At 40.0% G+C, this 17742-nt stretch overlaps 1 protein-coding gene across 7 annotated transcripts in view; it reads right to left on the bottom strand.

Annotated features, from left to right (window-relative positions):
* LRRC7 (leucine rich repeat containing 7) overlaps positions 1 to 17742 on the bottom strand; it is a 257250-nt gene that overhangs the window by 16294 nt on the left and 223214 nt on the right. For 5 of the 7 annotated variants that reach the window (XM_075181893.1, XM_075181890.1, XM_075181894.1 and 2 more), the window contains 3 exons: positions 10613 to 10729; positions 5739 to 5993; positions 917 to 1009 (listed from right to left, as the gene is read on the bottom strand). In XM_075181893.1, the coding sequence (XP_075037994.1) occupies positions 917 to 1009; positions 5739 to 5993; positions 10613 to 10729 (465 nt within the window). The remainder of the gene's footprint in view (positions 1 to 916; positions 1010 to 5738; positions 5994 to 10612; positions 10730 to 17742) is intronic. The other 2 variants (XM_075181891.1, XM_075181896.1) reach the window with 1 other exon arrangement.

Genomic DNA, 17742 nt, shown 5'->3' with positions numbered 1-17742 from the left:
CCATGACTCGCTCTTTTGCGATGTACAAGACAGACAATTAGGTGATGTTGTGTAATAATGAAATGCTCTGTGCGACTGCACACATTGCGGTTCATAAATTATCATTTTCCACCTGCTGTCTTCACATGACACTCAGAACTAGTTGGTTTCCCTGATTATGGTTTAGTTAAATGTATCCAATCCTTAATTACATGATTATCTATTGCTAGGAATGGCTCAGTACTCGGAGGAATAATCACCGGTCTCTAAATGATATATGCTGTGGACATTGTTAAAGGTTTCATCTTGTAAAATGTGTCATTAATGTTAGAGGACTTTGATGGGTCTTTGGAAGTACACCAGAGGTATAACTAGACATGTTCCTCAGACCAGCCACCTCTGGTGTATCTTCGGAGACCTGTCCAAGTTGGCTAATGAAAAGGGAAACTTAATTTTTAATCATGCTGTAATACCTGCTCTGGTAGAATGTAGTGTATTCCGTCTGTGGATATCAGGTACAGGACAGACACAGAGGGTAGGGGGCAGTTTGAGTTTTGACTGTTACCCAAAAACCATGGTAATTTTATTGGCTAATGAGTTCTACGACTCTCCAGAAGACCAAAACATGTAACAAATATACTGTACAATTGAACAATTTGGTCTCGTGAATGGAGCCTAAGAGGTCATAGAAATATTCAATAGTATAAACTGCAACACTAATAGTAACAAACGCGACGTGAAACAAAACGGGGCTTTGTAAAAACAATATGTCGGATGTTCTTTACCCAGAACTATTAGATGCCATACTTTTATTGAAGAGAGCCCCCTCCCATGTTGTTTCCGCCAGTGAGTGGGGATTACTGAGTCCACCATAACCACGTTGTACGTATCAAGAAACAGGAGCAGTTTGGGTCGTACCGTGACGCGCCTCACTCACCTTATCAGACGGTTTGAACGGGTTCCCTTGTCCGCTTAGTCCACCGCTTATACTAAATCCAAGGCCTGGGTTTTTCTCTATCCGTACACAGTACTGTTTCAGAGAGACAGAGAGAAAGAGTCAGAAAGTATCACAATCTTGTGCAATGAAACCTGCAACGTTCTTATGTAATGCTAGAAACAGTAACAACGCTTTTATCATCATTTTAACACCATACAATTTACACACAAAAATTGATATCCCCCAATTAATAATAAAATTATATGCAATGTATTTGTCATTAGGTTTCTGTTATCTTCTGGTAGAAATAAGTTTATAATACAAGATTGGTCTAAACACTTGTGTAAAGCACAAATACTATTTATATACAGTATAAACTCATGTTATGTAATCCCTGTATAGTTCTGGTGTCATTACTACAGTGTTTAATAGGGAAATGTGTGTATTATAAGAAATAATGTAATAATGTAATGTTTTTAAATATGGTCATAGAATAATTCCTCTGTATCCATATCACTTACACTTGGGAGTGTATTATGTCATACAGAAACAGTAAAATGTATCCTTATCTTTGGTGCCTAGCTATTTCAGAATGACAAGATAACAATGTATGACTCCTTCTCCAATTTAGTTACTGCAGCCAGAGATTACGCTGCCAACAATAAACGCAGGAGTAAGGCTGGGTACACTCTACAGGGTTTTCAGACTATTATCGGGCCAATCAAATGATAAACGGCCGTTCGACCAGATAGCGCATTAGTGTGTACACTGCAACGATGAACGTTTATAGTTCCAAAGCTCATCGTATCATTTCATTTGATTTTTAAACCGAACTAAAAATGTCGTTCAACGATGGAACAATGTCGTTCCAATCCTGCAGTGTGTACGCACTCAGGAGCGGCAGTCTCCATAGATCTCTACGGAGTGTGCAGAGTCACCATCTTTTCATCCCATGGTTATGACAGATGAAGAACACAGATCTGAAGGTAAATCGTGTTTAGAGTGTACACATGAATCAGCTGCTGATCGGGACTTTTTTTTGCAGTCATTGGTAAAATCGATATCGTTTCAGGAGGCGTTTTCTGTAGTGTGTACCCAGCCTTACCCTAAAAAGAATTATCTCTACCGCACCAGCCCCATACACCATGTCAGAAAAAAATCAACAATACAAACACGGTTACCGGCACAGCTATATGAGAGCTTTCCTTTCATTAAAACAAAAGAAAATACATAAATGCACAAAACGATAAGCGAACAAAAAGCATGATTTAATAAATAACGTTAAAGATGATAACGTGATTTATTTGTCAAAAACTATTACTTATGTGTTATACAGACTGACACACCACCTGCTGGGCACTACCAGGATATTAGAAATCGTCTCAGCGTTCTATGCCTTGTATAGACACTAGGGGGCGTGATGCTCCAGGGTTACATCAGGCGTACTTACGCTCACATACGTATGAACAGCCAGGTCATAAACACAAGGATAGTTTGTTAACATTAGTTTTGATAGCAAAAAAAATACATTTCCTATTAGGCTTGATCTAATACAACAGATATGATATTCCGTCTACTGTGCTTTATTCACATAAAGTGCTGCATTATAACTTATACTGTATTTTAACATGGTTTCTAACATATCTACTTGTGAGTTTGATATTTCAGTTGAGCTTAATACAATACTAGTGTGGGTTTTCATGTTCCCTTCAGTCCACATTTGCAAGGTAATTATTCCCTTATGGCTCATCGGTCATCACTTTATCTCATCACTTTTATCTGTGTCCTATACAATTAGTTGTAAACCTTGTTACTCTGTGGGGTTATTTGTAACCGGAGGGTGCACTGCATCTATTCACTCTGCATGCACATAGATTCTGGCCCAACATACACTGCTCTTGTCTAGCTTGTCAGATACGTCTGTAAGCTCGCTGGGGTTTCGTCTGCTGCATTTCCGCAATGCATGGCATAAAAACAGGGACAGGCTGGTCCTCAAAGTTACCAGAGGACCGTCCGATGGCTTCCAAGACTAAGTGGATGTTTGATACAAGGAACATATAGTAAAGTAACAATATTGTTCTCTGCTATCATAAAATCATTAACCAAATATATGTCTATATATGCTCTAATATCTATATATTACAGAAGTAACTATTTCGCTTTTCCTGATTTCTTCTAATAAATTGCTTTTTAGAGTCTTGTTATTGTACTTGGAAAGGTAAGGGGATATCAAGTCCAACTTTAGACATACCAGTCCACTCTGACCACTCTCCCTCATTCTAGCAGATCGGCGTTACATGTTTTATCTAAGTTGAGTTGTGTAGAATGTTCTGCTTAGCAACTGGAGTGCAGAATATTCCAAACAATGGTGTTGTTAGTGGATGCGTTTTGAACAAATGCACCAAAGGTCGTAAGTCCTCCCATAGCGACATCTTCAAGTTTAATCTTGTCCCAAAGCAAATATCTAATTTAGTTATCTTCCAACCATAACTAAATCTTCTTTTTCTGATGTCTGATCTTAGGCACTCAGATTCATCATGAGGACAGAATGACGTGTCCCACATCCAGAGCACACATTGGGTTCTTTGTAAAACATGTCATACTTCTGGGCAAAACCCTGTGCAGTAGTGTAAAACAAGATCAACTGGTGAAAAAGACATCATGTGACGTCACAAGAGGAAAAACAGCGTGAGTGTTTCAAAGTGGATCAATTATAAACGTCTCCCTCTGTTGTATACACCACTTGACAAAGTTACATTTCCAGCTGCATATGATTTGAAGCAAGGAGCTGAGATTTCCAAACAATATCTGTTCAAACAAAGATGTCTGTATTTGCCAACAAAATATAATGTGTTTTTTTTTACAGGGTCAGAACCCTGATGGATCTTTGCACTGAATTGAAAAAGATATGAAGACATATATCAACATAAAACTGTCAGTTTTATAGCATTTTCTACAATTCTATCAGTAAGCAATAAAGCACAAATGGCAGCTTTGCTCAATCGCCTGAACCTTAAGTGTGACCAGTTTTCTAACCTTTGGCGGCTGATTGATTGCTTTGATAAAATGTGTGATTATGCGAGGTAGCTTGCAGCACATGCTAGTTTTATTGAATAAAGATGCAACGTAACGTGGATTTCCGCAATAAAGTGGGGAATATAAGAAAAACAAACAGGAGGAGGACAAAGAAAGGGAAAAGGGAAAGCAAAGGTAGAAAAAAAAAAAGAGAAGGAAAAATTTTCCTCCATGATGATATAAAACAGCTATCTGAATATCAACCTGTTTCCTCCTGGTTACAGAATTTCTAAGCCAAAAATCTGTTTTCCAAAAATCTGTAATTGGTGAGAAATCCTCCGCACAAATGAATGTCAAAAACAGACTTGTCTACTCTCCCAAAATGTCTGAGAGACTTCCAAATTTCGGGTAGTTCTCCTGGACCCGCTTGGCGAACAGGCCTTTCTGCTGGATCCTGCTCACTTTAAAGTGAGGTGGGCGGGATTGGTCCTGCATCACTTTGGCGCGCCCCTTTGGTAAGCTGATGCGATTGGTGGGGGGGTGGGGCCAAAAACGATGTGAATTGTAGCACCACGCCCCCATGCCAGTTGAGATTTTTAAAGTTGGCAAGTAGGGTCAAAAAATACGATGGGCAGATCTTCAGCGTACAGGCCATTTATTTTGCGGTTCTCAAGTGAGATGAGCGGATCTTTTAAAAGTCGTTTTGCAACCAATTTGCCATTTCAATAGTGACATTCATAGATCAGTAAATTGATTCATCAAGCTGCTGATTAAATCAGTATTATCTACAGGAAGTGCCTGTCCAGTTGACTTCCTCCACCCCAGGAGCCATATTTTTTTCTCTCTGGTGTGTCTAATGTTTATTAGTTTGAGTCCTAGTTTACAACTGACATTTAAATTACAAATCAAATTGATGTGCGATGTATTCTAAATTTCTGGAAGTGTGTATGTGGACTTTCATTTGTTTTGTTATTGGCTGAAGAGAAATCTTTGGAAATATAATAGCTTATAGTTCATGGAACAAATGTTTTTCTTTTATAAAGATAGAATAGTAGGATGTATGTGAATATATGTGAGAAAGAGCGAGTTATATAGTCCTTTTAACCATGAGAATGAGTTATATATACTAAATGTTCTGCTAAGTGTCTGTAATACACAATACACAGGTACTTTGGTTTCTATATACATATATATGGTTTTTTTTTAATGATACTTCTTTGTATTTGAAGTGCAAGCTTTTATTATTTATTATGTATGTCTTTCTATTAACAATGTAGGCTAAAGTTTAAGAATGTACTACGTACATCAATATTATTTTATAAAGGTATATAACTCCTGCATGATATGCTCGGGATGACAGCTATCTTAAGACATTTCTACACCTGATTACTCTATGATGAATGCCTCTGTACTTTCACTTTCAATAAAGGAATCTCTGATCATTCAGAGTTCAAAAAATCATCTCAAGTGTCACATTTGAAAACCATTTATTCCCTTATGGCTCATCAGTCATCACTCAATCTCTTGCTCCTCATCACTTGTCCCTCATCATTTGTTCCTCGTCCCCCATCAATCAACGCTCGTTACATGTCATACTCTTCACACATCACGCTCTACTATTATAAAATTATGGCTGTGATGGATGTTCTATGGCGTTCAACTCCCTTTCCGATTGGTCTGATTGAACTGGGGGGTGTTTTTTCTTTATCTGCCGAACCTCATCCAAATCAGGGTCCATTCAAAAGTTTATTCCGTGGATCCAAGTTTAAGACATTTGTACAATGGCAGCTGTAAGTAGATTTCGTACCTGCTCTGGGTATCCATCCATACTCCTCTGCCCTTTCGTTTGTATCAAGCAGCGTCCAGACTGAGGCCCTCTCTGAGCCGACGGGATCTGGATGGGCAGCGGGGACTGGTACTGTTGTATCGTCACCTTGTTCATCCCTCCTTCGTAGTGCGGCTGCTCCCTGGATCGATGTTGCAGGCTCTGCGATCCCATTAGCGTCTGGATATGGCTACCTGCCTGTGGGTAATGTAACCCGTTAGGCAAAGATTCAGGAAGCTGAAAAGAAGCAATTATTACAGTACATCTCACACGTTCTGCCAGGAGAGGACCTCTCGTGTGTCTGACCGCCATCTTCCCCCTGCTGATATGTACAAACTCCACTGGCATCTAAACACTGACTGCTATACTGTCTACCGGCTCATAAAATCCTATACATTCTGGGAATAAGAGACTCTGTCCCCAGTATTAGTACTGAGGTAATTTTAAAGTTTTGAGTCAAGTTATAGCAACAATGTGCATAAAGATGATAATCTAAATCAGCCTTCCATGTTACTGGAATAATGTATAGCTCTAAGTGGTATATTTACTAAACTGCGGGTTTGAAAAAATGGAGATGTTGCCTATAGCAACCAATCAGAATCTAGTTATTATGTTTTTAGTACATTCTATAAAATGACAGCTAGCATCTGATTGGTTGCTATAGGCAACATCTTCACAATTTCAAACCCGCCGTTTAGTAAATATGCCCATAAACCTAATGGATATCAACAATTAAATTGTTTGCTGTCTCCAGTGACTCACGTTGTACTTTTATAATACAGGTTACAGAGTTGATGGAAACTGAACCAAAACATTCAAAGAAGGAAACAGATTTGTTAATTGCCATACAGAACCGGTCATCTGTTACAAAATTGAACAACCCCATTGCAAGAGGCCCTATAAATATTGCTCGACAGATGATACACCCCACACAGCAATAAGGGTCACTTACAAGCCACAAAATCTGCAGACACGCTATGCTTCTTTTTGTGCGAAAATGCGTTTTATTGTCCGCCAATCGCTCTTCAACTCCCCCACGCATTTTGCGGTCTTTATAAACACCCTCAGGAAAATGCACAGAGGGAAAATGTGACATCTAAATCCAACCTACTGATGCTTTAGGCTTTAGGACCGTCCCCTTTATTCCCAAAAACATTTCTATTTTTATCCTAAAATACTCATCGGTTTGTTATGTCTTAAATTAGTCGTGGTGGTGAGGGGACAATGAAACGGTCTCTATTGGCTTTTGTTGTGTAGCTGAAGGTTTTATTATATTGGTCGAAGAGCTTTATGTTTTCCCGCAGAAGTGCAGCTCAAAGACGCAAATCGCATTTTGCTACAGTATCTCCAAGACCTGGGTGGGGAAGAGGATTCAAGTCCTTTTGCAAGGATATAATTGCTACACATCATGCGGCAAAGCAGGAAATGCCCCTGTAAATGTCATTCTCTACTCCTTTATCTCATTAGAGTAATCATGTCTGCAGAGAGAAATCCCATTTCTCTACTTTCTGCAATTAGCAAGAAATTAATCAATCAGCTCTATCCCTCCCATCAGCCAGGGCATACTTTGCAATTGAGAAAATGCCACCATCTTGGATCCCAAATCCATGCGTTTCTCTGTAAAACTAGGAGTACTTGCATAAAAATAATTTTGTAAAGGCGGGGTAAGGACATTGAGACAAGGGGTCTAGTCTGCAGGACACCCCTTCTTGTCCAAAACTGTGTTTGTCATTGCCTGTATTGTAACGTGCTAACCGGGTATACATGTATGTTATGTCTATTGTGCACATTCTGAAATGATGCCAGGAGGGGTCATAAATATAATGTTATTCTTAGTATTAGTATATTGTAATGCAGTACCCATATAGAGGCATTGGTAGTTTTGTAAGAGAGACTCTACACACAGAGAAACCCCATGTTTATTAGCCTATACCTTAATCAGTTGGAATAATGTTTACAATCTTTATTAGCACATACCAAAGGTGAGGGACTGCTGTGAGTGAACCAGCAGGTGGAAGAAGGTATTGAATTTTAGAATAAAGAAGATTTTACTTTTTAGAATAGGAGAAACACTAATGCAGGGTGAGGTCTTTTTCACTCCTGGTGCAGGGCGGTGCATGTTTGGCCGCATGCGTGTTCTGAAGCCCCGTGGACTTGGTGACTTTGTGAACCTACCCAAAGTGGGATGACATTGGACCTTGTCTTATGATATGGATAGAAGATGGATGAGCATAGCTCGGATGCTAGGACAAGTACTGGATGTAATTGCAATAAAAAGGGTGAGCATTTCACTCATTTTTTCCCCAGTTTATTTATTTAACCCATGTCAAGGTACCTTTGCCCTGGTATACTCACACTAGGCATGACAAGAAATTCCACGACAGTTTTACACTTCTGTGGTTTGCAAATGACCCTTAAAGAGTGCATCAGACAACAAAATCCTCATGTGTACCAGATAAAAATCTTATCAGGTTTTCATCGTGAATAATACTGCCGGGGCATGTAGAGAAACAGGGACGTATTAATAAAGGTGGAACTGCAGAGACTTAAACTATAACATATTGTTCTGTGATGGGTGAAGGTAAAGGTGTCAAATTAAATATGTATACATAAGGTAATGCATTTATTCATGGTAAATGTAGTTAAAAACATAATACAAAGATGTGGTTTGCCTATCATTGGGGTTCTTACCCTTTCATTTAAGCAAAACTTATGATTCGATGAAAGGATCTATTTGACAAAATAGAGCAGCTGATGCGTTTCAGCTAGTGGACTGCTCCAGCAAGCTAGTAGGATTAGTATTGTATAAGGGTCTGCACCCTGAGGGCTGAGGGAAGCTATTAATTCAGATGCATGTGGATGATTCACAGCAGCAATGCTAAAGTGCAGACCTCACACAGTGGGTACATTACACGGCGTTGTGCTCTCCCGCGCCACCTGTAATTAGCTTTGCTGGCTCCCATGCAGAGCGTGGGTTTTAAGATAGATTAGAAAGAAATAGGAAAAATAAACACACGTATGTTGAGAGTGCCGATGGTTGTGAAGGAGCTGGTGTGTAATGCATTTTAAAATGTAAAACTACAATGTGAACATAAACTCTTCCAGCTAAATAACTCTGCATGGTTTCGAATCAGTGAACCTATGCTCACCCGCAAATGGAATTACACCCGCAAATGGAATTACACCTCTTTACACCTTTTTATACCTGCAAATCAACCTGACCTATTTACCTATCTGCAACTATTATTGTATTTTGCTATTACTGATTATTTCTATGATGATGTGTTTTGTATACATTTTGTTGTATATTTTCTCTTTGCATTGGATTTGGACAAATATGAACGTAGGATTTCCTGGACACTACATCTGACCATGTGCCCTGCCCCGATTATGTCACAGGTTCCTAGAGAATAACAGGTTTTATTTTTAGGAATATTGGTTCAGCTTTCAAAATGGCTGCCTCCATTGTGTTTTGAAAATGGGCAAACATTAAGAAGAAAACATGGGCCACTGCCACCTAACGCCCACCCATAATACTTCCGATATAGATCCTGAAACCACAGGTCCTTCGCTGTCCCAAAACTGTCAACAAGAAACGTCTGCTGTGGATATCCAAATAAATAGTCTCCAACTTAATCTCCATTTATACTCCCACTCGCCCTCTATGGTCAGCCGCCGAGTGCCGCATCACTTTCCATCTGGTAACCAGGTCTCATTCCTGCCCATGCTGCCCCCTTTCCCTGGAACGATCTCCCTCGTTTTATCAGGCTATCCCCTAGTCTGCCAACATGAAACGATTACTTAAAACCCACCTGTTCAGGAAAACTTACCCTTCCTCTGTCTAACCTCTACCCTCCCTCCTCATCCCTCCTCTTCATCCGCCTTCTCCACAAACTCAAAGTATTCCTCATCCTATTTCTCTCTGCTCGTATAACACACTATTGTTGATCCCTCCCTTCATATATCTAGTTCCCTCATTCTGCCCCCTCTCATTAGATTGTAAGCTCTCGCGAGCAGGGCCCTCTAATCTCAAGTCCTCTTCTTCCTTTTTCCTCTGCCTTTGGCATCCCTGCTTCATTTTACACTTTGTCCCTGGGCCCCTGCCCTTGGTCTCCTCATCTCCCTTACCTTCGCACCTCTATCAATGACTCTGAGCCTGTTAGTTGAGACCACACTACTGGGTACAGGTTCAGCTTGCTCCAGCTCATTCTCCTACCTATCCTCCTTTTCTAGTTTCTAAGTGTTCACAAACTCAGCCATTCCTCTTTGTCTGTTCTTAGCTTAGTAGATAATTTTCCTTAATAATGTGCCCACCGGGCACATCACAGAGGGTCTATTTTACCTTTAAAGGGAATTTCCATTTTTATAGTGACACCTACATACAGTTATTTTGCAGGCTGAACCCATGAGAATGCATCCTAACAATTTGCTAGGAACTAGTGACATCACCAAAACAGGGGCAGCCTTTTGATGGATAAACCTATCTCTATGACAAGAGGCGGATTGTGAAAAAACCTCCGCGCCAGAATGAGGAGTCGGATCCTGCACACAGAGCCAAAGGGGTGTTATTCCATGGACCAAGTCAGCAATCGGCTGCGGCACACATATTTGGCATGTTAACAATATTGACTCATAAGAAATGCTGAAGGCCTGGGAGATGCATGAGTCAAAATCACGCATAAGCACATAAACTTTGATGCATTTCAGTAACATATTGGTGTGTAGGCATCACTTACATATACACACATGCATTTTTATTGTTGTCTATACATTGCATTCAGTTATTTTATTATAGGAAAGACTGTGGCACTGACTGTGTGTGAGGTTTCTAATTGGAATCAGTGCATATGAAATACCTTCTTAGCGAGGGTCTCTGGGGGTACATCTCTTCGACCGAGAGGGTAAGGATTCCATTGACTGATGGATATATCTTCTTGCCCATTGTCCATGATATTGCTCTGTTGAGATGGGGTCTATGTTTTTGGAAGAAAGAGAAAATGATCAGTCCTTATAGACAACAAGAATATAAGCCAGTATTAATCAGCAAAACTGGAACTGATTAAAAATCCAATCACCAAATTTTAGGATTCTGATCAAAATTCTGTATAATTTATACGTAGGTTTCCAATCGATTTATTATTCTAGAGATGGCATCCGGTAGTTCTTAATTTGTGCTATTTTTATATTTTAAAATAAATTCCCCCTACATTGCCGGAACTGTAATTGTTATTAAAGTTTTTTATTTTATTTTCCTTTAAGTTACATTTATTTTATATTAACTTTATTATTTTTTTTATACAAATCTGGAACTGGAAGTCTTGTTAAGAAGGCTTCCCCATGGTTTACATGGGGAAGCTTTGGCAGATGCCCCCAGTAAAGGGTACCATTGGGCCGGGGGCTTTGCTGAATGGTAAAATACCCTAAATCTTGAGAAAACTCTCATTTTTCGGGAAGAAAGGGTTTACATCCTATTCATAAAGAGACCCCTTAGTTATGATTAAGAATAACTAACAATGAGAGTTTCATATAATATGACTAGCTAAGAATCTTCCTTACACAAGTCTAAATTCAGCACCACCATTTCGGGTATTATTCATTTCATAGAATTATAATCCCTATCTGCAATGTCACTGTGGACGATCCATAAATCTGGGACAGAACGAAGAGTTATTTACACCCCACATATATCAATTTTGTAAACTCAGTCATTCCTGTAAGGTCACATTTCTATCCCTCGGTTTATTTGCTACTAACTCCTCCACCCGCCCAACCCTGAGATATTTTGTAGGATTAACTTTCTCCCTCGCTGCGATGTTTTCTTAACACTCTTCCCACAGAGCCACCAAGTGACATCTCTGCTAAGATTTCCTGCGGTTGCAGGTAAGGTAAAAGGCCTCTATTTGCAGGATCAGAGTACAGGAACTTAAATAATATATTAATTAATTAAGACAAAACGCTCGTCTCATTCACGTACAGATGACACAACGCAGCCAGAACGATCATGCAAGCTATGAGGCGGTATTAATGAGCTTAAACTGTGACCCGTAGAGTTTAGAGATGAGCTCAGTAAGAGGCCTTTACGCTATGAACAGCTCGAAAATTACTGTCTGCTGATTCATCTGTTGCCCAATTATGGATGACAGGCCCAGCTTCTCTCTACCTCCCCAGGTTTATTTAACGTTGTATCTTCCCGGAGTCCGTCCTTTTCCTGGCCTGACTCTCTCGTGCTGCGATTCTTTCATTTTTCCTACAATGGTTTTTTAGAAGTCACACGTTACAAGGTTTAGCGATACATTACATTCGCTGCGGTTTCACTAATTCCCCGCGGCCACAGTTGGTCCTGAAAAAGTGTTTTAATAGGCAAATACAGTAAGATATTTTCGATCCTATCAAAAACTACTGATCAGTGCATAATAAAGAGTTAATGGCTTGTCCTACTTTTTCCTTGCTACTAAAACTGAGCTGTGTCTCTTCTTTAAAATGTACATGGCTACTACATACAAGTGTCACCCATGCACAAAGTGGGTCAGACAGATAGACTGGATAACTAAATGTGGTCTAATTATTATGCACTAGTATAGCATACACAGGGGCTGGCTGGTTTAGGGGGCAGGGGGCCAGATTGCCCCCTGGGCCGGTTCCGTAGTGAGTTACATTGGGCTGGGTCACTACCTGCACTTTTTTTGCTGTTAAATGTTCCTAATATAATAGGCTGCTGAGCACAGTTTCACCCCCCCCCCTCCCCAGGCTAAAATTTGCCAGACAGACACTGAGCATATTGATAGATGCGGACAACATTTTCGGGACCTGCACCCAGGAAATCACACTGCCTGTCTTTTTCCAGAATCGCAGGTCCACATGTATATGTGAATATTACAATAATAGACACATTACTTTAAAGTCCAGCCTAACACCATTTTAGGCGACCCCCCCCTTTAATAATAAAATATATCAGTGCTCAAATATTAATAAGAGTTATTGAATATATTGAATTACATAGACCAAACTTATAAAACTTAATAGCTTGAAAGACCCATAGTAACCAGCAATTGGGCCTCATTTATTGAAGAACTCATAAGAGTGAGGGGACATCAAATATGTGTTACTATCGTACATTTAAATACTTTACTATATTGGTTGAACTGCTCCTTTAAATGTTTCCATATAAAGTTATCTTGGAAAGTGCAAAAGCCACCACCAAAAGCATAGACCAGGCTTGATCTCCACCCTGAACGACTAATATTAATTTTGGATGGAGAAAAAAAAACTCTACAGCTTTTTTGCATGTGCACATTATGCAAGGCATTTAGTCAGTGTTTGGCAAATAACATAACAGCCTTTCCCATCAGAAGATACAACATTTTCCACTCCTGGGGGTAAATGTATCAAGCTGAGAGTTTTCCGGCGGTTTTGAAAAAATCAGATTCTAGCTATCATTTATTTAGTACATTCTATGAAATGATAGCTAGAATCTGATTGGTTGCTATAGGCAACATCTCCACTTTTAAAACCCCCTGGAAAACTCTCAGCTTGATACATTTACCCCCCTGAAGTCAACACCATCATGTCCCGCTAATCCTTCTGCTTCCTGTACCGGCAGGTACAAAAATAGACACATTGGACCTGATTCATTAAGGAAAATAAGGCAAAAAAATGGACAAAACATTGTTACAATGCAAGGGGTGCAAATTAGTTTATTATTTTGCACATAAGATATATACTGGCTGTTTTTTCATGTAGCACACAAATACTTATTAGCTTAATTTATACACTGAAATGTAAAGTTGATCTAGGACATGTCCTACCCAACTATAAATCTGTCCCCACATTTTAAATTTACCTCCCCCTCCAATGCAACATGGTTTTACCCAGGTGCAAAGTTATTCCTTTTTTTTTGGCTTTCCTGTCCTTAATGAATCAGACCCCTTGCGTCAAACAATGACCCACATTCTTCTGGTCTGTAAGATAAATTTTACAGAACGCAATAAACAATATAAATTTTGGCTTGAGTCATTAGGCTGCTCTCAGTGGATATAAGAGCAACACAACCTATAAATACAGGATTCAGAACCTCGTTGGCCCTCTCCGCGGCCTTAATTATTAAAATCTTATTACTTTTTTGGGAGCCATTTGTCAGGAGAAGATGAATACAGGGATATATTTATTACTTGGAGAGAATGAAACCATTGCCATTTAGATATTTTCCTTGATAAATGGCGGATTCTCTGCAATGGATCTGCAGCTCAAAGACTGATAAATAATAATGAGGTAGAGGCGGCAGAGACAGTACCAGCTGGCACATTAGTAATATTATATCATTATATATTCTTTTCAGCTTATATAAACAACACAGGTGGCTGCAGAATACTCAGATTCTGATCAGGCGTTAGTGGTTGTATATTATTTTACTCCATTTTATCAGCTGTATTTGAAAGTTTCCATCTGTGGCTCTGGACGAGCTATCCGAGGGATTTTGGAGCGGGGCTGCTGGACGTCAGATTATATTTTAGTATTTCGAAAACATATATATTTTACATATATGATAACGAGCCCCCTGCTATAAATTATATGGGTATTAGAAGTCACCAAGGAGTTCAGTGACCATATAAAAGTAGGAGGCAGGGATGTAACCTGGGTATGCCCTCGAGGTGTGAAATGCGTTGTGTGGTGCCATAGACAGTCACACAGTGTAAGTGGCTGTTTGTGGTGCCCGCAGTACCAGGCAGATTATAAAAGGAATCTTCCACCTCATGTTGCTTTGTTTTTGTTTTTAAACCCCACTCTTTTTATTTTGTTGAATGGTATGGGCTGGGGGGTGGGGCGGGGCACAAGACCCTGGTATTAAGGTTCTTCTTGGGGCTGGCCCCTCCCCAGAGAACAGTCACTGTAGTAAATTCCCTGCGCTGATTGGCTCAGCTCTCTGTCAGCCTACGGTAAGATGCCACCGATTAATGTGTGCAGAGAAATGCGTGAGTTTAATTCTTAAAAGCAATTTCTGGATTTGCAGAATACCATTCAATGGATTCTGCACAATTAAAATACAATTAATCCAGCATCTAAAAAATGTCTTTATTATATTGAAGGAATAAGAAACAATATTCTGAGTAATTGGAGACACAAATCATATTCCTCAAAGTGGTATTTTCCTGTACAATCATCTCTGTATCTGCTTTATACCCTGAGTCTGCTTCTTCATCTCTTTTGATTTATTTTAGATGAGTTATTCCTAAAAAACAGTCTATATGGCCCAAAAAAATAAGGAACAGGGTTAAATAAACATGAATGACTTTCCCCGCTGTCCTCATAGCTCTACGTGATGTTACATGAAAACCTCACATGTACAATTGTTTGTTTTGTAACTGATGAGTAAAAATTTGACTTCCTTTTTACATAGTTGCCAATTGTCCCGAAAGTTTGCCATCTGCACTGTATAACCCGATGATTGGCAACCTAGGTATGGGACGACCATGCATTCGGCTTAAAAATGAGTTATAATAAAATCTAGCACCAGCTACAAGTATTGTACATAGGCTGTAGGTGTCCCTAAGCCAAAGTGGGAACATTTGCGTGAAAAAACAAGAGACACATTGTCTCGCTGCTTCAGAAAGCAATTAAAACCACCCTGACTGGCAACTCACTGAATGATTCATCCCTTCAGAGGATGAGAAATAAACATTCTATTTCTCATGAATAACAAACTAATTTTAGCAGCTAAATCACATATTTTAAAGCATTCGTAAAACCAAAGAAATCCAGAGCTCATATTGTGGCATCCAGATTAGATTTCTTGCAGAATGCTGTTCAGCGAAAAGATGACACCAACCAGAGATTTTTTAAGTTAGGATCAAAAAACTTTTTTTATATAAATTCTTAATTTCCTGCTCATCTGTGTGTCCCCTGTTTTGAAGCAGTTGTGGATAGAACAACCTGCAGCCAATCGCATCACAGTAGCACAGGGTATTTCAGGAGATGAATGTGACGATTTTGTCAGGTAGTGATCTGTCCACTGTGATTGTGTTAGTGAGGACAGGGCTGCATGTGACAGGGACAGTGACATGATGTGAGGAGGGGAATGGAGGCAGCAGGAAGCCACAGACTGAGGGTTATATAGTGGGAGGAGCAGGGTCCCCCAGCAGCACAGAGTATATCAGTAGATGAGTGATGTGTCAGGGAGGACAGGGCTGCATGTGACAGGGGCAGTGACATGATGTGAGGAGGGGAATGGAGGCAGCAGGAAGCCACAGACCGAGAGTTATATAGTAGAAGGAGCAGAGTCCTCCAGCAGCACCGAGTATATCAGGAGGTGAGTGATGTGTTAGTGAGGACAGGGCTGCATGTGACAGGGGCAGTGACATGCTGTGAGGAGGGGAATGGAGGCAGCAGGAAGACACAGACTGAGAGTTATATAGTAGAAGGAGCAGGCCCCCCAGCAGCACAGAGTATATCAGGAGATGAGTGATGTGTTAGTGAGGACAGGGCTGCATGTGACAGGGGTAGTGACATGTGAGGATGGGAATGGAGGAAGGCAGGCAGACTAGAGTTAGATAAAAGAAATAGCAGGTTCCTCCAGCAGCACTGTAATTATGTCACACGGATGCAGGAAGATTGTGGTGTCAAACACATCTCTGTATTAAACGAATTGATACACCCAACTTTTTCTATTTGTATATTAAAAACAGCTATTTAAAGGGAAACAAATTCACTCCCAAGCTTTATGTTCTCTTTAATTTCAACATGCATTCAGCAAAGCAAATGCATAGATTTACACAAAAAAACTGTTGTCCATTCATACATTACATTTATTACTGTTAAAGCTGGAATATGTTTTGGCCATCTGAGGTGAATTGAGTTTCCATGTGGGTTTATTTATGATTGTAGCTGCTGTTATTACAGACATATAAACAGATCAGAGCTGTGAGACGGCTTCAGTTGCACAGATTAAGTTTTTGCACCTTGAAAGTTTTGTCAGTTTGGGACATTCTGAGCAGAAAGTGCAACTTCTGCAATAAAATGCACCACATTCAATCACAAATGTAAATATGAGGTTTTTCTTAGCAGGATAACATATTTTGTGTGGATACTGTGTGTTTTTGGTAGCGTTCCCAATCAAGCTGCTGCCAGCAGAGTCTTGGTAGCCACACGGAGCGATGTACAGTCATGGGAATTTTTTTTTTTGCCCCCTACATCAGGGGAAAACGCAGGATTTGTAGAGGGAGGTTTCCACACCACGACACCAGTGGGCGTGACCAGCATGCATGGGGGCGTGGCTATAATATTAGACAGTGCTTGGCTGCTCTCCAAATCTTTCTATCCCTATAATATACATGGGCAATGCTGCGTGCACTACTGTTAGGTGCACACAGCTCTCCCTTTTTCAAGCAGAGCTGTGTGAAGTGGGAGCAGGGTCCACCCACCTCAATTATACAGTGCCCCAGGCTTGAAGGGGGTTTCTGGGCATTAGGAAACCCCCCCTCGGTTTGCCTATGTTCATGATTTCTTCGATTTTTGCATATTTGTCACACTTATTTGTTTCAGATCTTCAGACAAAATTTGAATATAAGAAAAAAAACAACCCAACTAAACACAAAATACAATTTTTAAATGAATAACTGTTTAGCCGTACTACCTCTGGGGAGAGTATCATCAAAAGCTGTTAATATAACACCACTAATTCCCCCTCGCAAGAGAGGGATCTTCAAATCCTTCTCCTGCAGGCTTCATGCTCCTCACCATCGTAAATCTTCATCATTTAAATAGCACCACAGCGCTGTTCAGAGAACTGACTCACATCAGTCTCTGCCCCATTGAGCTTGCAGTCTAAATTTCCTAACATACACAGACAGACTTTGAGAGCAGCCAATTAACCTAGTAGTATATTTTTGGATTGTGGGAGAACATACAAACTCCACACAGATAAGGCCATGGTCAGGAATTGAACTCATGACCTCAGTGCTGTGAGGCAGAAGTGCTAACCACTGAGCCACCA

The sequence above is a fragment of the Mixophyes fleayi genome, chromosome 8 (genome assembly GCF_038048845.1).
Source record: "Mixophyes fleayi isolate aMixFle1 chromosome 8, aMixFle1.hap1, whole genome shotgun sequence".
NCBI lineage: Eukaryota > Metazoa > Chordata > Amphibia > Anura > Limnodynastidae > Mixophyes > Mixophyes fleayi.
Note: the sequence above shows the minus strand (reverse complement) of the source record. Positions and strands in the feature narration are given on the sequence as shown.